This window comes from Pan paniscus, chromosome 4 (assembly GCF_029289425.2).
Source record: "Pan paniscus chromosome 4, NHGRI_mPanPan1-v2.0_pri, whole genome shotgun sequence".
Classification (NCBI taxonomy): domain Eukaryota; kingdom Metazoa; phylum Chordata; class Mammalia; order Primates; family Hominidae; genus Pan; species Pan paniscus.
This window is the reverse complement of record NC_073253.2, coordinates 62,540,738-62,564,627: the sequence shown is the minus strand read 5'-3', so window position 1 is coordinate 62,564,627 and position 23,890 is coordinate 62,540,738. Positions and strand designations below refer to the sequence as shown.

At 42.7% G+C, this 23,890-nt stretch overlaps 1 protein-coding gene across 2 annotated transcripts; it reads left to right on the top strand.

The window, feature by feature from the left end:
• The first annotated feature begins 410 nt into the window (after positions 1–410).
• ISL1 (ISL LIM homeobox 1) lies at positions 411–18,106 on the top strand. 2 transcript variants are annotated; one of them, XM_003827348.5, is made up of 6 exons: positions 411–3,623; positions 4,463–4,652; positions 7,399–7,658; positions 9,556–9,842; positions 11,193–11,360; positions 13,410–18,106. In XM_003827348.5, the coding sequence occupies exons 1-6, from the start codon at positions 3,596–3,598 to the stop codon at positions 13,524–13,526; spliced, it is 1,050 nt and encodes a 349-aa protein (XP_003827396.1). In that variant the 5' UTR covers positions 411–3,595; the 3' UTR covers positions 13,527–18,106. The 2 variants fall into 2 exon arrangements, with proteins under 2 accessions (XP_003827396.1, XP_034816000.1); XM_034960109.3 differs by lacking the exons at positions 11,193–11,360; positions 13,410–18,106 and having other exon boundaries at positions 3,316–3,623; positions 9,556–11,177.
• The last annotated feature ends 5,784 nt before the right edge of the window (positions 18,107–23,890 follow it).

The window sequence follows — 23,890 nt, the reverse complement described above, 5'->3', positions numbered from 1 at the left end:
TTCTACTCTTTCAAACCTGATTCTGACGTGAGCTAAACATATAGCATCATCTCCCTGGGAATAAATTCTCAAATTTATACCTCCATTGGAAAGCTGATCAAAGCCCCTCTTCCCTTCCCAGTCTTGGTTAGATGAGAAGGAATAAGCTGTCTTACTGTTTGTGATTTCCCAAAGAACCAACTTAAAATTCATTTATATCTGCCAGAGGTTATTGGGAGATAAATAAATGCTAAATGTGTAATTTTACCTTTCAATTGCAATTAAAACCTATTTAGATTTTTGAAATGTAGCTTGAGAGCATGATGTTTGTTCAGGAATCTGTATCTGACATTAAGTTTGATGTGGAATGTTTAAATGGTAACTAAAGCAGAGAAAGCAACAGTACACAAAAACACAAGTCTAAGAGCCCATCAGGAGGTTGGGTGTAACAGCCACATTTTGGAAGGTGTATACAAGGGCACATGGGCAGATGCCACAGACTCCAGAGGAACTTAAATTTCAGTATCCCTTTTATATTGAAAGACACTGTCAGATATATTGAGGCAGCCTGGAGGTGATGGGGACTACACTTAATAACTACTCATACTCCTCATTTTCTCAGTAAAGGAATCAAACCAGAGATTCACACTATTGCCGTTTTCAAGGATATATTTTTGACCTAACAATATACAAAGGTCAAAACGAGTCCTTTTTTGAGAGGAGAGGGTCTAATCCCCGCTTTGAACACAAGAGGTCGCTCCCGTGATCAAGTATTACGGATAAATTGCTCATCAGTTTTATGTATACAAAATTTTACAGATATATTTGATGCACTAAATCCACATACAGCAATCAGCTGAGGAAATCATAATAATCCATGATCAATTTAGAACTTCAAGGTAAAGTAAAACTACAAAGCCTGCTATTCTAACTTGGATTTTAATACAAAATGTGTCATGATACATGCACTGAACTTCAGAGCATGTCCATCATGGTGGGGTCCCTCAAACGTCTCCTTTTAATGCTGGTATCTTCACCATGCGTCTTGCTTCTATCAGTTTAGGAACTTATTAAGAAAATACTTGTTTACAACAATGGTGCAGAATGAAAAGAGGAAAATGTTGTCTTCACCATTAAGGTGAAATTGTCTATTACTGAAGGTTTCCCCCAAGCCACATGCAAGCTTTTCTACTTGGAATTGCTATCATCTGCAATAATTCTTTGTAATAGCTTATTGGTTTAGGGAGTTAAAATACCACACTGTGGGTGGGAGGTGGGGGCTGGTTTGAAGGAGGATGGATAGTGAGGGTACTTTGTGGATCTCAAATGTGGATCTCATCAGGCTTCTGGTAGCTTCTGGTGTTTAATTCCATCTTATAAAAGTGGCATGATGGAATATGACTAGGTAAAACTCTATTTTCTGGCATTGTGGTGGTATCTTTTTTTTTTTTTTTTTTTTTTTTTTTACTAGGGTCAACATGTTTATCTCTATGGGAAACACACACAAATACTAGGAAGATTTGCTTCGTGTTGAGATTAACAGCATCAGCTTTGCAAAAGCAGCTTGACAAAAGGCTCCATACATCTAATACCAGAGACTAGAAACAGACCAAAAAAAAAAAAAAAAACACACCACACAACTGGTAAACTTATCAACCTAGGTCTATCCAACTTTCGCTTTCATACACGCGCTCTAAAACAACTTATAATAAAAATGGAAGGGAAGACAGATCCAATTTGAAATCCTCCTTGAGAAAAAACAAATCAAAACTAGTTCCTGGGGAAGAAAGCCTCAGCTAGGTCAGGAGGAAACTTACGCATCTTTGATTCCCTTTCCGCTTTGGAGAGGCATTACCCGTTCAAGCCCAGCCAATGCGGCCGGCCAGGATTTACAGCTCTTATCAAGGGTTAGATTTTGCGAAAGATATAAAGAAAGGAGTTTCCTAACACACCGGGTCTTCTCACAGCAACAAGACACCGAAATTAAGCCTTCTATGGTTTGTGTCTGTAGGACTTTTTAGATAAAACTGGCAGTCCCATTAGATAAGAAATGGCTTTTTAGAAGCTTTGGGGGAAGCGCGGGGGTTCTTCGTGGCCTTCCTGTGACTGTCTTTGGGAGACTGTAAGAGATGATGGGAACATGTAAGAATGATTGAAGAAGGTTACCGGCGAGTTGCACCTAACAGTCTTCTCTCTCCAAGTAGTTTCTCGAGAGAAAATTATATATTAACGCCTGGGGACGTGAAATAGGTCTTTCACTGTTCTGTAATAAATCCCTCCCTACTCGCGCCCTTACACTAATGCATTTTTAAAACATCTCCACAAAGTCATGGAGACTTGTCCTTATAATTACCAAAATACCACAGCTAGTTGCACAAGTTTGCTTAAAAACAAAGGGCAGGAGACCAGCAGTGAGAAGAATTGAACAGTATATAAAAATCTTACAAACTTTAGACTACTGAAAGATCATTTCGCTCTTTGGCTTCGGGTTAGTGAGCTTCAATTCTAGAGTTAAACTGAAAAGCAGACCTCGCGGGTCTGAAAGACAAAAAGTCAGTCCGCGGAGTCAACTTCGGTTTACCGGTGCGTTCCAACCTGATTGTCCCAACAGCAAGAAGCGCCCCTTTCCTCCCACCCAAAGTTTTTAGATATCTGAGGTTGGGGGAGACGGAGTAATGGTGTAGCAGTCAGGAAACAGTTCCTCTGGGTTTAATCATCCCATTCCCGATTCTTCTTCCCCTAGCGCGCCGAGCGCAGCCAGTTCTGGAGGAACTAGCCCTCCGGAGCAGCCAAGGCAGGCCAGGCCCCGGGGATGTGCGCCACGGCGTGGGGACCAAACCAAGCTAAACGGCCTGCTCCAAGTTCCCCCCTTTTCCTAGAGCCCGGGAGGGACCTCGTCAACAGGTAGACCTACCCACCAGCCACTCGCCACCGGCGGCAGAAAGTGAGCCCCGCGCGCAACGCGGCCAGCCGGACTGCGGGGACCCCAGGAGCGCAGGGCGGAGGAGCAGCGCCACAGGAGGCGAGGGCGCAGGCGGCGCGGCCGGGAAGGAACGCGGGCGGGGGCAGAAGGAAGAGGAAGAGGAGGAGAGGGAGGCCAGAGCCAGAACAGCCCGGCAGCCCGAGCATCGGGGGAGAACGGCCTGAGCCCCGAGCAAGTTGCCTCGGGAGCCCTAATCCTCTCCCGCTGGCTCGCCGAGCGGTCAGTGGCGCTCAGCGGCGGCGAGGCTGAAATATGATAATCAGAACAGCTGCGCCGCGCGCCCTGCAGCCAATGGGCGCGGCGCTCGCCTGACGTCCCCGCGCGCTGCGTCAGACCAATGGCGATGGAGCTGAGTTGGAGCAGAGAAGTTTGAGTAAGAGATAAGGAAGAGAGGTGCCCGAGCCGCGCCGAGTCTGCCGCCGCCGCAGCGCCTCCGCTCCGCCAACTCCGCCGGCTTAAATTGGACTCCTAGATCCGCGAGGGCGCGGCGCAGCCGAGCAGCGGCTCTTTCAGCTTTGGCAACCCCAGGGGCCAATATTTCCCACTTAGCCACAGCTCCAGCATCCTCTCTGTGGGCTGTTCACCAACTGTACAACCACCATTTCACTGTGGACATTACTCCCTCTTACAGATATGGGAGACATGGGAGATCCACCAAAAAGTAAGAGGCTATTTTACCTTGTGGGGCTCGGTGTGCTGTTCTTGTGCGGGGTTCTCTCTCAGGCACCGGCTGAGGTGCCAAGGGCTCTTTGGAGTTGGAGTCATTGCCTGGAGAAAGAGAAAAGGTGGCTTTTTCTTGTTGCCGCCACGCCTGCATGCTTACTGTCGGTTCTTATCTTCGGGAAACTGATTGTACCTTGTGTTTGAATTCGCCTATGTGCCCTCCAAAGCTCTAGCTTTCTGGTGCTAAGCGGTGATTTCCTCCTGGGGAATCCTGAGCTCTCCGAGAAGGTTATTATGTTGCAAAGGTCTGCCTGCACAGTCAATGCCCAGAGATGTGAATTAGCATTAGACTTGCAAAAGAGAACGAGTGACAACTGTATTTATGCCTGCTCTTGCTAACAATATCCAGTCCTGTGTGCTATTTAAGAGCGCGCTTCACGGAAAATATAGACATCCCTGCGTTCACTTAACGCTTCTAGTCAAAACCTTTTCTTTGACTTGACTTATCCATAATCTTTCCCAATGATTATAGCAAAGAGGAAGGGGGGGGGGAGAAATACAAAATGAGCGGGTTTGATTGCGTGCTAGGCTTACAAATGTAGACTATTCCAATCTGCATTTTACATATATTCCACCTCCTTTTAAAAATGAGTCAAGGTTTTGATGGCACATTTCAATTACCATCCCAAAGTGCAATACTCTAAAAAAAAAAAAAAAGAAAGAAAGAAAGAAAAAAAAACCTCCCAGAGTACGCCCTATAAGAGAACGACACTAAAAGTGTGTTTATCTCTGTAGGAAGTAAACGGTTAGTCAATCATGTATTTATTTTCATTTCAGAAAAACGTCTGATTTCCCTATGTGTTGGTTGCGGCAATCAGATTCACGATCAGTATATTCTGAGGGTTTCTCCGGATTTGGAATGGCATGCGGCATGTTTGAAATGTGCGGAGTGTAATCAGTATTTGGACGAGAGCTGTACATGCTTTGTTAGGGATGGGAAAACCTACTGTAAAAGAGATTATATCAGGTATGGCATTTACACTTCTTTCTTAATTTTGTGGGATTTTCCTGAATCTCCCCACTCTTTATGTATTATTTGGTGTGGCTTTGTCTTTTTGTGAAGTTTGCCTCAGTGTAGTCATACAAGCCAAAGTTACCCTGTACATGTGTTACAAAAATCAAGCTATGCTGTTCATTTCATTCTTTAGTTGAGAAAAACAAAAACCCTGAACAGTGGTATTCATAATTCCGGGGTATTGAGGCTTGTTTAATTACTCTTGGAGTTTATGATGCACAAATTATTTTCCTCTTTCACCCTCCCCCTTACAAAACAAAATTTTAAAAAGATGGAGAAGTTTGGATTTTTAGCTTTAAAATAGGGTTGATTTTTGTTGTATAGTGCAGTGTTCTGTTTGTTTTAGTCCTTTTTAAAATTAGTAGCTTACAAATTCTTTGGTGGCATCAATGCAATAGGTGAAATAAAAGTTTGACCGAAGCATGTTTAGAGATGTACTTTGAAAGAGCGAGTACAGGTATTGCTCCTTTTATTTTTGGGGTAAGACCTCCTTCTGAGAAAAATTTAAAACCAACCTAAATATTCCTTGGAAAAAACACCGGAAACTTAATCTTTTTAAATATTAACCCTTTGGTAACATCTAACTGTCTCTTCTTTCTTATCTTATCTGAGCTGATGAATTAGAGCAGATCAAATTGCCCATCATCTGTCTACGAACAATTGGTATATTTAGATAATCGAACAGCTTCCTTTCTCACATTAAAATCTGGTAACTGATAAAATGAGCGAATTGTCCAAATTGACAAGACTGAAACAACATAGGAACTTTCTGAGTTTGGTTTTGTTGTTTTGGAGAGTTTTTGTTTTTTTTTTTCCTCCAATTTATTCTGCAACACATTTTGCTAATCTCAAGTTTCCTCTGACTTGTGTGTATATATCAGAAACTTTGTTTTCTGCCTTAGAAAGCCAGTAGTCTCTAAAGAAAATTGTATTCGTTTTATTAACAAACAGAAGAGACATCACCATCATTATTATGTTAAATAATAGCAAAATATCACTTTTTAAATGTCCGGTGGCTATTAACAAGTAATTAATTAGCTTTTGTAAGGCAAATGGTTTCTGGAGCTTGAGAACTTTTATTAAAGTTTAGTTAAGATTTAATATACAGTCACAGTTTGCTCCTGCTCACTTAGTATCCAGCATTTTTTTCTTCTTTTTTAAAAATCATGACACAGAGAGTATAATCTTGGTAGATAAAATTAACCTGGTTGGGGGAGGTTAATACTTCGGAGAGGGAGTGAAAGGAAGTAAGGGAAGTCGGGGTACAGGAAGGGGGAGGGATTTTCTAAATTGTTTGGTCACCGCCAAAGTCAAGTCTTCACCCTATGAAATGGAAGATCTCACATTGAGTAGGCGGAGGGAGGAAAAACTTTTGAGTCCACCTTCTAACCTCTGACAAATGAGCGTTTTCATTGTTTACTAGATTGGTGTGTAAACGCAAGATTCTAGAGAAGGAGAGCCCACTTCAGGAGTATCTTTACTCCTATGGAAATAGTATTTTGCTCAATTGCACACAGGCTTGCATGTGCCTAATTCTGGATACACACATGTGTAGAAGGAACTAATCATTTTTACCTTCTCTTCACTCTCTCTCAACTCTGTGTGTGTGTGTGTGTGTGTAATCTTGTAGTTGTAAAAGCAGAACAGACTGGACAGTTAGATTTCCACATCTCTCCTTGGAAAAGCAGGATGCCTCCTCCTGTTATGTGGCTCTTTTCCTCTCTCTTCCATTCTTTCTGTTCGTAGGAATGCCCCAGCTTCTGTTATTCCTGAAAGATGGAGAAGGGGCCAGGGAAGTGCAGCCTAGATGGAAACTATAAAGATTGTCCCTTGGTAAGGAAAGGCCAGGAGTGAGAAAGACCTTAGAAGCGGGTCTTTGCATTTTTTTTCATTCTGGTCATGGTTTTCAAGAAAATTGAAATAGAGGTAGATGATTCAGCAACTTGAAAAAGATTGAGGGAACAGACGCAGATTTTTTTTAAAAAATAATAATACAAGGAAGAATGGAGAGGAAATTTTCTGTTAACATTGCTGCCTAAAGAAAATCTTTAGTTGGAGAAAGACTGGAAAGTACTTGTGCAAAAGGAGATGTGGAAACTCTCAGAGGTTTCATTTTGTTATTCTGCTTGTTTATTTGTGAGTGTTTGCAAACCAAGTGGGGTGACAATCCCCTTCTCCTACCTCCTTTTTTCTTGGAAGGAGGACTTTTTGTTGCAATTTTAGACATTTCTAGCAGCAGAAACTGTGGGATAGGGAAGTGAAAGTGTGGGTGTCGGTGGCCACCAGAGTCTTTCTGGATTCCTTCCTGCCAAGATCTGCAAGATCAACACTGGGATTGATTGCTAGAGCAGCAGCCCGAGTTTGGAACCCATCAATACATTTTCTGTGGTACAAGCTAGGTGTTTTGAACTAAGAGTTACCGACTAAGACAGAGGTTCATCGGAAAGGAAACGGGAGTAAAAGAAAGGGAGGAGGGAGGGAGGGGAAAAGAGAGATGGGGGAAGGAAGAGAGACAGGGAAGGAGAGAGCAGGGTTTCATTTCTGTCCTTCTGTTTCCAACTTCTGTTTGGAAATGCTGTTTACTTGGGGCGTCTTGCCCGGGATCTTGGGCCAGGGAAGTGCCGGCCTGAAGTGACCCCCTCTTCCTGTACTTCTCTCCCCGCTCTGGGCCGCCTCCGCTCCCCCCTCCCCCGCACAGGTTGTACGGGATCAAATGCGCCAAGTGCAGCATCGGCTTCAGCAAGAACGACTTCGTGATGCGTGCCCGCTCCAAGGTGTATCACATCGAGTGTTTCCGCTGTGTGGCCTGCAGCCGCCAGCTCATCCCTGGGGACGAATTTGCGCTTCGGGAGGACGGTCTCTTCTGCCGAGCAGACCACGATGTGGTGGAGAGGGCCAGTCTAGGCGCTGGCGACCCGCTCAGTCCTCTGCATCCAGCGCGGCCACTGCAAATGGCAGGTACTCCTCTGCCCGGCTCGGGTAGGCAGGCGCCAGGTTAAGCCAGCCTGTGTGCCAGCGGCCACAACAACCATGGTAGCTACAGGGGTGGTCGTAGTGTTTGCCTGCAGTTAAATGAAGTGTTCTGTATGCAATTTGCGCGTGCTCTGCTCCTTTGCAGCAAGGTTCAATGCACTCACTGTCTCCCTTGATTCCCCGAGCACACCTACACCATCTGTGTGTCTCTATATGGTTACACATAAATGTACACCACTTGTGTACACGTGTATACACACGCCCAAACATTACTTCCAGTTCGCTCTGGCCTCCAAACCTTGGCTTGCTGAAAACGGGCTTCAGCTCCCAGCCAGGTATTCTCCTGCTGCCTAATTAAAGGGGCGGAGCCCCGGGTCCCTGGAGCTTCATCCTTTAACCCAATGAAGGAAGCTTAGGTGGCCTGAAGTCATTTAGTCTCCCAAATCCTTTTTCCTTGTGAGTTGCTTCACACTCAAATTTTATTTTTATTTTTTTATCTTTCTGTGAGAGAACAGGACTGAAAAGATACAGTTTTAAAAACTGCAGGCCATTGCACAGAGTTGTAATATAAAACTGTCAACAAGCTAATCTGCAGTAATTGCCTTTTAAAGGGAGCCTGCTTCTTTAAATCATTCATTCTATATGATTTGGTGAGAATTTCATCTTCAGGCCCATGGTTGTAGCTCTAAATTGACCCCATAGGTGTTGGCCTGACCCTAGGGGGTTGTAGAAGGTGCAGGATTTGTATCATGTAGATAAGAAGACTCATTCCCAAGGAAGAGAAGTGGAAACACAGCAAGGTTGGCCGGGACCAAAGCAGTGGGTTAGAAGGTGGACAGTGTTTCCAAACCTGACTTCCTGCCATGAATAGATCTACCCCTTTGCAGTTTTAAAGTATCAGTTCCCACTAAACACTGAAGGTGAGGAAACTATAGCCCTCCCTTACCCTTCTGCCTTCTGGCAGCTCTAAGAATTCTGTTCAGGGGGATTTGTGACTAGTTTGCACCGGGGCACGGCTGGGGTGGTGCTCCTGTTCAGTGGAGCCTGCACTCTGCTTGTGGGGAAGCACAGAGGAAGCTAAAATACCGGGAGGGAGGCGGGGGACATCTCCCAGCCACCGTTTATCTAGAGCCTAGGCAGCTCAACAGAGTTTCCGTTTTCCACTGCTTGGGATCAGCCCATCTCAGGAACATCCACGTATTACCTTAGATTTAATACTAAGAAAGAGCAGGGATTGGAGATATGGCAGAAATAGCGAATCTCTTCAGCCCCTTCACATGACTGTCCTTTCGGACTGAAGTTCAAGGCGTTCTGGCAGAGTTCTCGACCTTCCCCTTGCAGAAGTCCCTGCTGGTGTAGTATTTATGGCTGTCACTGAAGTGCTCTGCGTTCCTTTCCCTGGTACCCTCTGTGGCCTTGGCCCAAGAGAAAATTCTGATCCTGGAGAGGGTGGTAATCAATGTAACTGGGGCCCAGTCTGGGCACAAGGAAAGGTGAGAATGGAGGAGAAACAGTGCTGAAAAATGCCACCCCTGCTGTGAACAGGGGGACAGACTTTGAGACCTGCTTCCCTTGGCTAACACTTTGTTGACACGAGGAGGGGCGAGTGCTGCGTTTCAGGCCGGGATTACTCAGCAATGACCTCTGCAGATTAGAGAGGAAGATTTTATTCTCCCTTTCACCCTCTTCGCCCCCACCTCTGCCGCCCCCTGCTTTGTGTGCTGAGGCTGCAAACCCTAGCCATTGTCCTGAGTGTCTCGGGCGGGCGAGCAAGTAAGCGGGCGGGCGGGCGAGCGAGCGAGCGAGCGAGCTAGCGCGCGAGCGCGGGCGGGCCGGCAAGCGAGCCTCCAGCCCAGCGCTCATGGCGCTCCTTGCCCCGCAGCGGAGCCCATCTCCGCCAGGCAGCCGGCCCTGCGGCCCCACGTCCACAAGCAGCCGGAGAAGACCACCCGCGTGCGGACTGTGCTGAACGAGAAGCAGCTGCACACCTTGCGGACCTGCTACGCCGCAAACCCGCGGCCAGATGCGCTCATGAAGGAGCAACTGGTAGAGATGACGGGCCTCAGTCCCCGTGTGATCCGGGTCTGGTTTCAAAACAAGCGGTGCAAGGACAAGAAGCGAAGCATCATGATGAAGCAACTCCAGCAGCAGCAGCCCAATGACAAAACTGTGAGTGGCTCTGGGGCCGGGCAGGGAATGCGAGGGGGAAGGAGACGCAGCGTGCGAGGTGCGTTCCTGGTACGCAGAATCGCACGGTTTTCAATCCTACTCCTGGGCAGGAGTTTGGCCGGGGCTGCCCCTCATCCTTACACCCCTACCCATGCCCCGGGGGACAGGCTGCCCGGCGCCGGCCGCCAGCTGAGGGCGGGGAAGCTGGGAGGCTCCGTGCGCCGGGGGAGCAGCATCCAGGTCTCAACCTCGTGGGTGGGCTCATGCCCTTCCACCTCGCCTGTACCTGTGAACCGGAGAAACGCCGTCCTCCCCTCTGAGGGCAGGCGGCAACGAGGTTTGGCCCGGGTTTTGCCAACATTCAGATCGTCAGTTCCTCACGTACACAAGAAGAGGGAGGGATAATACCTTGGATTCCTGCCTACACCCAGGGGTTCCGTGGGCAGGTCACCCTGTGAGCCCCCAGGGCGCACCGCACTTCTAAGTAAGGTCGGCCGCTGCGCCTTCAGGCTGGCGAGTTCCCCCAAGGTGACCCGCATGCCCAGATCACCCTCTGCTCCAGGTGAAACCCAGGCCTCCACAGAGGCATCAGGCCCCTCGCACCAGTATCCACTGTTACCTTGGGCCCACGGAAGCACCCACTCTGCAGGCCTCCTGGTGAAGTTAAGCTAGAGTTTCTTTTCTTCCTTTTTTTCTTTTTCTTTTCTTTTCTTTCTTTTTTTTTTTTCTTTCTTTCTTTCTTCTTTTTTTTTTTTTTACTGCTTTGGACCTATTTTTAAATGCCATAAAATCTGCTGTCATTAAACTTGGCAGGCTGGCCAAGACTGGGCCAGGGCACTTTCTGAGTTGGTTAGTGCATAATAGCACAATAGGAACCAGACCCAAATGCTTTGGGGGGATGGAGTGGGGGGCTGGCTCTTCCTTGAGGAGAACGGCTTGGAAAAAATCTGCAGCTAACTGAAACTGCTCAGAAAACCACCCTGTCTAGAGGCTGAAGGGAAGCCCTGCTTACCTCAGCTTTTTAGTTCTGGGAAGCTATGGTCTGAGAAGGCAGAGGGGAGGAATTGGGCTGAGCTGTGAAGGTAAGGGGGAAGAAGAAAATCAAAGTAGAATTTGGTTTAATAAGGTCCATGCAGACCTAATAGTCCAGCCCACAGAGGCAGAAAAACAAAACAATAAAACAAATTGAATTCTAACTAATATCCATAGGTACGGCAGATTAACTGAGTCAATAAAGACAACTATATAGATAAGATAATACCCGGGTATATTTGCTTAGCCTGTGCAGACAACGGAGGGAGGGAATTTGCTCATTAACATGTTGGGATTGGTTGGGGGGCCTATTCACAGAATATCCAGGGGATGACAGGAACTCCCATGGTGGCTGCCAGTCCAGAGAGACACGACGGTGGCTTACAGGCTAACCCAGTGGAAGTACAAAGTTACCAGCCACCTTGGAAAGTACTGAGCGACTTCGCCTTGCAGAGTGACATAGATCAGCCTGCTTTTCAGCAACTGGTAAGTGTCAGCTCCCAGATGGAAGAGGCTGAATTCCCAACAGGAGACTCTGGTTTAACTGTCACACACTGAAAGATTCAGTGGGGAGGGTGCCTTCTTGGGCTCAGGGTTGGGGAGAAACCAAGGAGGTGGGTAATGAAGAGAAGGGAGACAAATGCAGGGAAAACGAACCTCTTGGCATCTTTTTTTTTTTAATGAGACTGCATAATTTGACCATATAGGTTGAATTTTCTATCAATCAGGCCTTCTTTGAAGGATTAATTTCAAGGTACCTAACTCTAGGTAGCATGTGCCAGAAGATGTACAGTGTTGGAGAATCATACATCTTAGAATTTTAGAGTTGTCAAGGACTTCAGGAAATCGTCTTGGCATTTCAATCAGCAATTAGTAAGTTTATCCTTCCTGAGCATCTAGAGAATGGGATATATAGGACCCAAATCAAGGCGATTGTAGTATATAATCAATGCTATAATACACAATCAGTGTTGTTATCAATAAACAGCAGGCATGTGTCTGGGTACAATTTTCAAATATATTAATAAAGATTATTCAAATAGATGAATACTTTTTGTTACAGTATCCCTTGCTGGGAATGTCTTAATCTAAAATGTAGGACTGTTTAAACGTTTTCAAGTGTATGAGTTCAAATGTCATAGAGACACACAGTGTGTACCATGTATAGCAAAAGGGACATGAGCTCTACCAATCAGAAGTAAAGTGTTTAATCTGTGAAAACCTTAACATGTTTTCCACATCCAGAGAGGAGAAAATTAATTCACTTTTTGCCTACAAAAGGCTTAAGGGGTCAAGATAAATAAGAACAATAAATATATGTCCTTTGTAATATGCTATATTTATATAGATGATTTTTTTCTTAAAGAGTAATCAGCCTTATAGAATCTTGTTTTATAAAATGTAAAGATCTATCCTGAAACCTTGTTCCCTTTTTAGGAAATGAAGCTTTAGTTGAGGTTAGCTTTTTACCCTCATATTTACCTGGAGGGCATTTGCTTTCTCAATGTCAACAGTTAGGTAATTGGCCAGAGGCAAGTGGTTAAAAGGGCTTGGCCCCAGGCTTGTGTTTGCAAATGCTAAGTGGGTACAGAGGCTAGAAGTCCCTTAATCTCATATTTGAAAAATTTACTGTAGAAAGAAATGTAGGCTCTAGAACTAGGAAAAAAAATTATTCTAAGCTCATTAATCTGTTGAGTTATTTGAGCGAATCCTGAATCACAGGAGGAAAGTAAGGGGAGGGTTCAGGGCAGCCAAATGTTTGCACTTTCTGAAACTTTAGTGTCAGATGAGAGCAGTGGAAGGGAAGCTGAGGCAGGAGTGGGCATGGTTAGAGAAGGTTTACAACAGCAGTACAATGTGTTTAGGGTTAAAAGAAGGAGTCAGATATTTAAGAAGGAGTCAGATATTAGGGTTAAAAGAAGGAGTCAGAATGGGATGATGTCATAATATATGGGTCTCATTTTGGAAGGAAGAGCCTGATTTAAAGAGAGAGAGAGAGAGAAAGGCCAAGAGGCAGCAGGACCAACAAGGAAGAATGCCCAAGCTGTGAGCCTGCTGAGGAGTTAATCTTTGTTCTGTGGAGCCTCCTCTCAATCTCCTGTCAAAGGATCTGAGCCTGTTAACGGATTTTCCAACTGAAGAAGAGAGTCTTTGATGCCTAGGGACTGAGAGCTCACCTACTCCCAGGGCAACATGTAGCCAGCAGGATAATTTTATTTCGAGCATGCATAGTAGAGTTGTGATGCCATTTTACAGTGGGAAACACATTTGTTCTTAAATAATTTAATGCAACATAATGTTGGGAATTCAGTTTCAGTTAAAACAGAGATCTTTTGGAAGATGGGAAAGTGAGAGGATTTCTTCCCAAGTTTTTCTCTAGGCTTTCTCTAAGCCTGTTAAAATTCAGTTATCTATGTGAATATCTTTACATATCTATCTACACAAACATTTCTACATATACAATATGATGAGTTTATAATCTTTTTATGAATACTATTCCAGTGTCCTTTATTGATTTCTCAACCTTCTATGCAGGTCAATTTTTCAGAAGGAGGACCGGGCTCTAATTCCACTGGCAGTGAAGTAGCATCAATGTCCTCTCAACTTCCAGATACACCTAACAGCATGGTAGCCAGTCCTATTGAGGCATGAGGAACATTCATTCTGTATTTTTTTTCCCTGTTGGAGAAAGTGGGAAATTATAATGTTGAACTCTGAAACAAAAGTATTTAACGACCCAGTCAATGAAAACTGAATCAAGAAATGAATGCTCCATGAAATGCACGAAGTCTGTTTTAATGACAAGGTGATATGGTAGCAACACTGTGAAGACAATCATGGGATTTTACTAGAATTAAACAACAAACAAAACGCAAAACCCAGTATATGCTATTCAATGATCTTAGAAGTACTGAAAAAAAAGACATTTTTAAAACGTAGAGGATTTATATTCAAGGATCTCAAAAAAAGCATTTTCATTTCACTGCACATCTAGAGAAAAACAAAAATAGAAAATTTTCTAGTCCATCCTAATCTGAATGGTGCTGTTTCTATATTGGTCATTGCCTTGCCAAACAGGAGCTCCAGCAAAAGCGCAGGAAGAGAGACTGGCCTCCTTGGCTGAAAGAGTCCTTTCAGGAAGGTGGAGCTGCATTGGTTTGATATGTTTAAAGTTGACTTTAACAAGGGGTTAATTGAAATCCTGGGTCTCTTGGCCTGTCCTGTAGCTGGTTTATTTTTTACTTTGCCCCCTCCCCCCTTTTTTTGAGATCCATCCTTTACCAAGAAGTCTGAAGCGACTTTAAAGGTTTTTGAATTCAGATTTAAAAACCAACTTATAAAGCATTGCAACAAGGTTACCTCTATTTTGCCACAAGCGTCTCGGGATTGTGTTTGACTTGTGTCTGTCCAAGAACTTTTCCCCCAAAGATGTGTATAGTTATTGGTTAAAATGACTGTTTTCTCTCTCTATGGAAATAAAAAGGAAAAAAAAAAAAGGAAACTTTTTTTGTTTGCTCTTGCGTTGCAAAAATTATAAAGTAATTTATTATTTATTGTCAGAAGACTTGCCACTTTTCATGTCATTTGACATTTTTTGTTTGCTGAAGTGAAAAAAAAGATAAAGGTTGTACGGTGGTCTTTGAATTATATGTCTAATTCTATGTGTTTTGTCTTTTTCTTAAATATTATGTGAAATCAAAGCGCCATATGTAGAATTATATCTTCAGGACTATTTCACTAATAAACATTTGGCATAGATAAATAAATAAACACAGTGATCCAGGGTCCCTCTTTTATGTTTACAAACAAGCTATTCAAATGTCTGAAAGTAAGGATTGCATGTGAATTGGGGTAAACTGACACACAGTAGGAGTGATATTGTATTGCAAGTAGTTAAGGTCGAGTTTGCATGTTTGGGTTTCAGTAGTTGGATCAAAGTTGGTTGGAAGCCCCTTAGCTCTCAGCTATGATAATGCTACTGGTTTTGTGAAAATGAGATGCTGTTCTCTGTCCTGCCCCTCTCTTTCCTTCCCCCAGTCTCTTTCTTGCCATACCCCACCCATCCACCCACCCCAAATAGGAAGAGGGTCTTGCTTAAAATGGCTTTTGATTCAGAGTCACTATTTTATTTTCTTAGAATACGTGATTTATACCAAAGTCTCCTGCTTGGGATTGTTGAAATGACCCATATGTCAAATATATAAGCTCTTGGTAAAAGAGAGACTTTCTGCCTAGCCAGTGAGGTATGACCATTATTTACCAGTGGCGGCTGTCAGCCGATTGAGAAATGCTGCTCTATTTGTGCAGAAGGAACAGGCCTAGAGAAGAGAGTATGCTCTGCAATTCCCAGACTAGTCGGTGTATGCATTTTCTTGCCTCTTCTCCCCTCTCCCACCTCCGCTTCGTCCCTTGCCCAAGTCCAATTTCAAAAATCTTGGGAAGCATGACTGGCTATGGGGAGAAACACGGCATATATTCTGTTGGGAAACCACCTTTTATGGGATGGGGTAGCAGGTCATGTGCTTTGCTGGACCCATCAGCTATCAGGGTTACGGGCATGTTCTCTGGGACAGACTATTCCTCCCCTGGCATTTAGCAATAGTTCAAGTGCAAGAGCCAGAACCCTGGAAAAGATAAATGGCACTGCCCGAAATCGGGCTTCTTTGTGCTTCTTCATTTGCTGGCATTGAATTAGGATTTGGGGCTCCACCCTGTTCCCCCTCCTCCCTTTACCCCACCCCAGGATGAGGCTTTGACTCTGGAAACTGCATTGATTTGTATGCGCGAGTGTAATGCCATTTTCAGTACCTGACAATTCTTATTATGAAAGCTAAAGTACCCTAATCGTGTGTCATGTGGCGTACCCCTCCAGGCTCGATAGGGTGAGGTGGAGGCTGTGCCCCCCAGCTCTCAAGTCACTTTCACCCTCTCCAAACCTGCCTCAAGTCTGGAAGCCAGCCTCAATTAGGCTTTTGTTTGGCTTGGTTCTACATAACGGGTTAATTACAGGCTCTAACGTGGGGGCAGAGAGAAAACAAACTTTGCATTGAAAATGTTACAGTGCATTAGACATGCCCGTTGATTACTTTGATTGTTGTGTCTAATTCTTGACAGAGGGGTAATAATTTGGCTGGTGGCAATAATGGCTTGCAGTCTTCTGCTGAGAAAAACAGAAGTTATGTCTTATCTCACACGGATCTTCTCCGGGAAAGGTTTTTTTGTTGTTGTTTGTTTGTTTTTTGTTTTGTTTTGTTTTGTTTTTCACTCGGATCTCCCTCCTCTAATCTCTTGCCAAGGGACTTTATTCTTTTAGCTTCCCATTCACTATTTCTATTGGTCTCTTTTTTCCTTTTTCCTCACCATCATAGCTGAAATGGCAACTAATATGCATGTGTAAGGATGGCAGTTTCAACATGAATATTGGTGTCATGCCTGCAAAGTTACTGAGAGTCCAAGCCTTCCTTACTTGGAAAACACTGGACCCACTTCCCCAGCCATAGCCTCTGATGGACTCAAAAATGTTAGGGACTAGAGATGGAAAACACTTTATTTAGGATTTGAATGCAATAGAGAGACTTAAGTGAGGCACCCATCTTTGAGAATCTTTTTCCTCCTCGAATTGATGAATTGATTTCTAAGATTAAGAATATGTTTGCATGTTTGGGTGGGGGGCGTTGATGTTTCACATACATAGATGTCAGTATTCTGAAGTCCATCGCTTGAATTTAAGCACAATAATTTAGGGAGGGGGTGATGAATGATTTGGTTTCACTTGCTAGATTCAAGATATTTGTTGCCTGATGGCTGAGAATGGATTGATGGGTCAATAGCATTCTAGTTCTTTTATTATTTATACGAAGGTGTGTCTTCCCCTTTTAGACTCCTCAGCCTGCACTCTAAAATGTGTAGCTGAAATGTCATTTTGTTTGCAAATCATCTCTTGCATACTTTTCTCTGCACACCTCTGGAGACTGAGTTTTGAGCTCTGCTCTTGTAATGAAATTCCTCTTGTTCGTTATTATCTTTAATCGTCCCTCCCTTATTACTCTGAATTCTTCCTTCTGGACATTATGACTCATTTCCTCCAGCTTCTGCAAGCTAAAATTTAATGCAGCTAAAAACATCTAGTATGCTCCCCTTAAATCAGAAAATTCATATCAATATACGTAGTCTTAAAGTCAGGATATTGTTTCCCCTATAGTTTCAGCGCAATGCTATCTTCCATTTCAGCCTATTTTCCCTCTATCCCATTCATCAAATGAACTTGGGTTTTCTTACAAATCAAAAAAGTTCTTTTCTAAGTTAGAAGCATGTTTGAAGATTTTTTTCTCCTTTGAAACAAGGTTTCTGGTTATTTGTAATTCTGTGTGTACGCACTTGCCCATTGACAACTTGCTTGGAGTTCAAGATTAAATAGATGACTTTGTGATGCTTGGCTGCTATTCACCCCGATCAACTTGTTAAACTCATAATGTTGACCTCTTTTCTGGTGTATCTTATCCTTTTGAGACTAGCTAAAAAGACAATATGCTTTCAGGTTACCTTGGAAGTACCTTGTATTTCCCTAGCACCTTGAATTTTAAGCCATAAGATCTATCTCATGAAATGTAACTGTTGTAAAATCCCATGTGGCTTTACTTAGCGTTTTCTTTTTTCTAAAAAAAAAAAAAAAAAAAAAAAAGTTTAAAGAGTTAAGTTTGGATGGCACCCAGCCACTTTGGGTTTTTAATCTCATTCCTAATACGAGTGAACTGTCTAAGCAGAAAGTACTTCTTTTCTTATTTGTAAAGTTCAGTTTAGTCAACTTTTGTAAATGAGATTCATCATCCAAATGATGCCTGAGTTCTATTTCTTTAGGAATATTTACTTCCTTTTCACTAATCAACAATTAAAGATTTACGTCGCAACAGGGCAAATTGTTTTTCTTGGGGGGGGGCACAAGAAGAAAAAAGGAGGGAGCAATTTTTGTGTATTTATTTTAAAAATGTTCTCTTAAAAAAACGGCCCCACATCTTGAATTCTCAATAACTATTTACAATAAAAAGTAACTTGTACAGTGTGAGTTGGTATTTTTAAACTAAAACGCAAGGAGTTAATTCAAGGCTCTGGCAGCCGATTTTGTTTACTGATCTTTTCTGATTGTTGTTTTCTTGATAATGGAGCAAGCCACTGAATGGCTGTTTGAGCCCAGGCGCCACAAACATAAACTTCACAGCTTACAATGTCCCAAGCCGTGATGGAGGATCTCTCCACACCTCCCAGAGACTTCTGAAGTGTAGACAGAGAAGTTGGTTCACAGGGAGCGAAGGAGGGGGAGGGGCGGCAGGGAAGGCTGCTGAGCGTTTGCTGTGAGCATTGTTACTATCACATCCTTTAATTTTTATGGTATTTAAGCTGTTGGCTCCAAGAAGCCAGTTTCTCTGTCTCGAGGAAGCCAGTCTCTTCCCGGAACTGCACTTAGGACTCCTTGATTCTAATTTCTAAAAATTTATTTTGCAAATCTTTCTGCTTAATTATCTGTCCGCAAGAGCGCTCAGCATTGAGAAGCAAAAGATTCTAAAAAGAAAATTACATATATGTATGTGTGGGCATACATGCATATATACATACATATATAATATACACATACCTATATGTAATTTTCTTTATATCATTTATATGTGTATGTATACACACACACAGCCCCCAAAAGAGACCACCTGGATTTGGAAGAAAGATGTATGGTAAGATTGCTTTTTGCCAGGTTGGGAGGAAAGACACATTGATTCTCCCTTTCCGAAGCCATGTAAGATTCTGCTTAGCCTTAGAACTGCTTATTCCTTGCCTGGGATCCTCTTTCCATTACATTGATCAAAAGTTAGTGTTCATTTTGAAGTGATGTTATTTGTGGATTTGACCGAGTTAGCTACTTAATTTTGCGCGTTGTCCCATTGGTTCTACCCCCAGGTGCGTTGCCCAAGTCCAGCGGGCAGGGCAGCGCAGCGCCTGTCTGCACTCAGGTTAGGGGTGGGAAGTGCTGGGAATGGGGGACCCGGACACTGGTCTAACCAGCCCCGCCACTCCCGCGGGCAAGTCAGCCCTTGATCCTTTAAAGCAGGGACAATCGACGTGGTCCGAGAGAGGAAAATAAGGGTATTTCTGGGCCCTTCTCTTTCAGGAGTTGATCAGGTTGGCAGATCTGGAGGGCTAATCCAAACAAGGCGCTTGACTTGTGAGGTCGCGAGTCTAGACAGAGCTGGTGGCTCGGCGGCTCCTTATCTTTCCCTGGAATCAGCCGAAGAGGCGCTCCCCGGCCCACTCCGCTCGGCTCGCCCGGGTCCGGAGCCACCGCTCGACGCAGACGGCACAACAAACAGCACCTGAGGCTTTATAGCTCGCTTTATTGTTTAATGGAGAATGCGGCATAACATTCATTTGTCTTCTTGGTTCCGCGACCTGGCCGCTTTGCAGCCACAGACGCTGGGAACGGGCGTGCGCCAGCGCCCGGCTGTTATGGTCCCCATGTTGAGCAGCTCCGGGCGTTCCGCTTCGGCATCGCGCGTGTAAGCGCGCACGGCTCTGTCCGTGCGCCCTCAGGCCCCTGGAGAGGTACCCAGCTGCAGCCCCTTTCTTGCTTCCAAAGGCCGGAGGCGGAAGGGTGGAGGGACAGTGAAAGAAAGCTTAGGCGAGGTGTCTTTGACTAATCCAGTATCTCCTCTTGCTGCCTGGAAATGACAGTTTTGCGCCAAAGCCATTTATGGTTCGCAGGGTCAGTGGGCTCTGACTCAAGGGCAATCAATAAAAACATTTAGTTCAGTAATAAGCTGAGTTTTTTTCCCGAATGTACCGAGAAGGATGTGTCACCATCTTGGACAAGGTGTCCCTGCGTAGCCGATCGCCCTTTCCCCACTAGTGTAAACAAGTGGCGTGACTCTCCAGTGTTTTCATGACCACTTCACGGGACACATCATGGAAGCCTTGGTCCTCCCTAACCGGCTGCCACCACAAAGAGACTGGCAGTGTTATCCACTTGGGACCAAGGAAACTATTGGGACAGATTTTGTAAAGCCCTTTTTGGAGGAGCCAATAGCTGGGCTTGGAGATTTATAATCAAGGATTTTGTGGCTCGAATTCCAAATTAATTGAGATTAAGTTGTTTATAATTTTGGCCCTTCCCATGGGATTTGTTTTTTCTTGTTTCAAGAAAAGGGGGTTTCTAGTTACATCTTAGAACTGGCTATTCTAGTTTACAAGTGTGTGTGTGTGTGTGTGTGTGTGTGTGTGCGCGCGCGTGCGCCAGATAGAAAGAGAGAGATTGGCATAGAATAGGTACTACTGCCTCTGTCTGAAAACTACCTATAGATGTAGGTGAGAGTAATTTGGTTATGTGCCTAACGTGGTGTTAATGCAAGCACCACATTTCCCAGGTTTGGTGACAGCGAAAATCCACGTCTTCGTGTTTTCCCTGCCTGTTTTCTGTGTCACAGCTGTGTGTCACCAAGAAAAAAAACCAACAAAACAAGGCAAAACACAAGTTTTGTGAAATTGAAGAATATCTGTAGGGAGATTTATTATCATTATTTCTTTCTCCAGAAAACAATCCTTAGCAATAACTCAGGCACAGACTTTTCTTTTTCTCATGGGTAAAGGTTACTGTTTATTTTGACCTGTCACAAATACAATGTGTTGTTTGAAACGTGTTAAAGTTAGCAGGTATGTAGAGATAATACTAGACAGGCCACTGAATATGATAAAGTAAAATATGGTGGGAATTAACTTTTAAAGGCTATGAAAGATTTTACTTTTTTCTAATAGCTTTTTAATTAATATTCTTTCAAAAAGTATTAACTATTTTCTCAGAGTTCTGTAATAAAAAAACAGTAAACTTGTTCAATGCACAGTAAAGATATGATTTGCAAAATGTTACTTGTGCAGGTTCTATTCTGTGATTTTTTTGCTAATTTTAATTACTCATATTCTTGTTTAGTTTTAAATAAGTTTTCTTTCCCTCCATAAAAAAAAAATTGCCCACACCTAGGTAAAGACATGTTTTGTCTTAAAATTTTCAATTCTTATTTATTAGAACAACTATTAATTTGGTTTATTAATTATAAACAGGAGGTTTACTCTACAAATAGGTTTAACAAAAAAAAAATTTATCCCTGATTTTTGGAAGGATTAGGAGGAAACAAAAAAAATGAATGAGATTTGTAAAAAGAATATATACTTTGAAACAGTGTATTTTAAGTATGGAAAAACTTTTGGGCCCAAGTAGTAAAAATCTCATATTAAACTCTAAAAGTATAACTGATGGTTATTTAAATTTTTATTTCAGTAGTCCAAGAATTTTTGTTATAGGAGATCAGTTCTCAAAAAGAAATAGTTGAAATAAAAATAGGCTGGCAACCTAAAAAGCAGTGTTTCATTTACCAAAAAAATGAGTGATTTTGTTTTTAAAATACAGCAGTTCACTTTCACTAACATGGAACGGCTGATATCTAAAAAGATTACATGTGAAAAATATGGATTAGCAGTTTCTGAAGAATAACAGTTTTTAGTAAATTCTGAAATAATTCATTTACTTTCCTCCATAACATATGGAGATATTTTGGAGATCGCTACTTAGAATTCTGTTTTTGTATCAAAGCACATTTCATATTTTAAGACTATGATGTATTCTTAAAATCTTTGCAACTTCAAAGGCACTAGTCACGTTAACAGTTTATACATGGGCAAATATCTATCTATTTACTAGAAGTTGAACACTTGGGTGAAGGACGCTTTACTGCCGATAAAAACTTACCTTTTAGTTCTGTTATCCCATCAGGATGGACTCATAAGTCTCATTAATGTTAATGGAAAATGTCCTTGTCTGTCATGTGGAAAAAAGGGCTTGGAGATATTTCAACCAGCAATTTCTTTGTAGCAAGTATGCTAGGGCTAAAACCACCTGAGAAGTAATTTTGATCCCATCTAGGCCCTGGAAATATGTTAGTCTAATAAATGAAAATAAGCTTGTGAAATGGTAGGATTAGAATTGACTTTAAAGACAAATGCATTATAGAAGGGGAAAAAAAGGCCTGAAAATATTTTTCTCACACTTCAGAATTTTAGGAGTAATCCCTTAGTTAACTCATAGTTCAGAAATACTGCTGCTAGGTAGGTGATATAACTTCTCTGCTACTGAGATCTAGAACCAAAGTTGCGCTATACTGCTTACTTACCACATAGGAAGTTGTTTGTATTCAACTATTTACTGGAATTTGAGTGATGCTTTGTTTATGTTTTCATTTTGTAATAGTGATAAATTATATGAAATCAGTCTTGTGGATAAATATATGCATTCCTAATGTGTATTGTGGCAGCCTTTGGCTGTGGCCTAGAGTTTTCTCTAGGGCAAAGCTAAGTCTCTGGTATTAGACTAGATTCTCTAACATTATAGAACTGAGTGATAGTCCAAGATTATAAATGATGAATGTTGTTCACATTCAATATTGTTTTGGTTATTCAAGCTAAAATATTCTAGAAGCACTACACAGACTGTTTTAATTCTTCTTTATAGGGAACATCAAGAAAGGAGTCAGTTTCTTCTAGAGTGAGAGGTGCATAGTGGTTGTTTCTGCCATGGCATAACACTTTTCTATCTGTAAAGCACTTCACAGTCATCAGTTATGCATGAGAGCCACCAGAGCCCGTTTTCCTAATGACCTCTGTACCTGTTTTTCAGAACAACTCTCAGTTCCCTTGTTTTTCCTTCATATGTGTAATAGCAGAACTTCAAAGAAGTCCTTGGTGACTCGAGTGAGGACTATTTTAGATCAGATAATGAAAATTATTTTACCAACATTTTCAGTGATTTCCAGTCTTCTTACTTCTAGGAAGTGAGGAAAGAAGATGACGGGGAAAGGGGTGGGTGCCAAAAACTGTAGCAAAACTATAATTTATCACCTTAAAGCAGTGGCTCCCAAACCTGCTTTACACTCTTAGAAATTATTGAGGACAAAAACAGAACATGGGAAGGGACAAATAAGGGAATAAAAGCTGGCCATCCCAGCCAGCAGTGGCAACCCGCTCGGGTCCCCTTCCATGCTGTGGAAGCTTTGTCCTTTTGCTCTTCACAATAAACCTTGCTACTGCTCAAAATAAAAAAAAAAAAGAAAAAGAAAGAAATTATTGACCTCAAAGGTTTCATTTATGGGAGTTATATCTATGAGTAGGTACCATATAATATATTAAAAATAATTTACAAATATTAATTCATTAAAAATAACACTACATGTTAATGTAAACAATTTTTAAAAAAAATAACCATAGTTTAACAAAACAAAAAATTTAATGTGAAGAATGGAATTATATCTGTTTTTGCAAATCTTTGAAATATCCGGCTCAAATGAAGACAATTGAATTCTTGTATCTGCTTCCTCATTCAAACTATAGTGATATCATGTAGCCTCTGAAACTCCAGGTTCACTTGTGAAAGAATGAAAGTAAAAAGGCAAATGAGGTCTTAACTTTTTTTCTTTTTCTTTGAGACAGTGTCTCACTCTGTCACCCAGGCTGGAGTGCAGTGACATGATGTCGGCTACTGACCTCTCCCGGCTTCAAGCTATTCTCCTGCCTCAGCCTCCCATATAGCTGGGATTACAGATGCCCACCACCATGCTTGACTAAGTTTTGTATTTTAGTAGAAACAGGGTTTCGCTATGTTAGCCAGGCTGATCTTGAACTCCTGGCCTCAAGTGATCCACCCACCTTGGCCTCCAAAGTGCTGGGATTGCAGGCATGAGCCACCAGGCCTGGCCCAACATTATTCTGAAAAGAGTTTTGACCTCACAGACTCCCTGAAAAGATTTTGGGAACACCTTCTTAGAGTTCCCCAGAGCACATATTGAGAACCATTGCCTTAAAAAATGGGCTTTTGCAAAATGATTACAGAGAAACTATTGCTTGAGGACATTTATAATAACTGCTTGTATTAATGCTCTGGTGATATAGATTTGTTTTTTACATCAAATCTAGGTTGCAGTTTTATTTTG

What these genes read in the sequence shown, in the direction of transcription:
- ISL1 (XM_034960109.3), top strand. Translation starts at nt 3,596, where the DNA reads ATGGGAGACATGGGAGATCCACCAAAAA. An exon ending in CATGGGAGATCCACCAAAAA is followed by an intron (nt 3,624 to 4,462) that starts GTAAGAGGCTAT and finishes TTTTCATTTCAG; the next exon opens with AAAAACGTCTGATTTCCCTA. An exon ending in GCGGCCACTGCAAATGGCAG is followed by an intron (nt 7,659 to 9,555) that starts GTACTCCTCTGC and finishes CTTGCCCCGCAG; the next exon opens with CGGAGCCCATCTCCGCCAGG.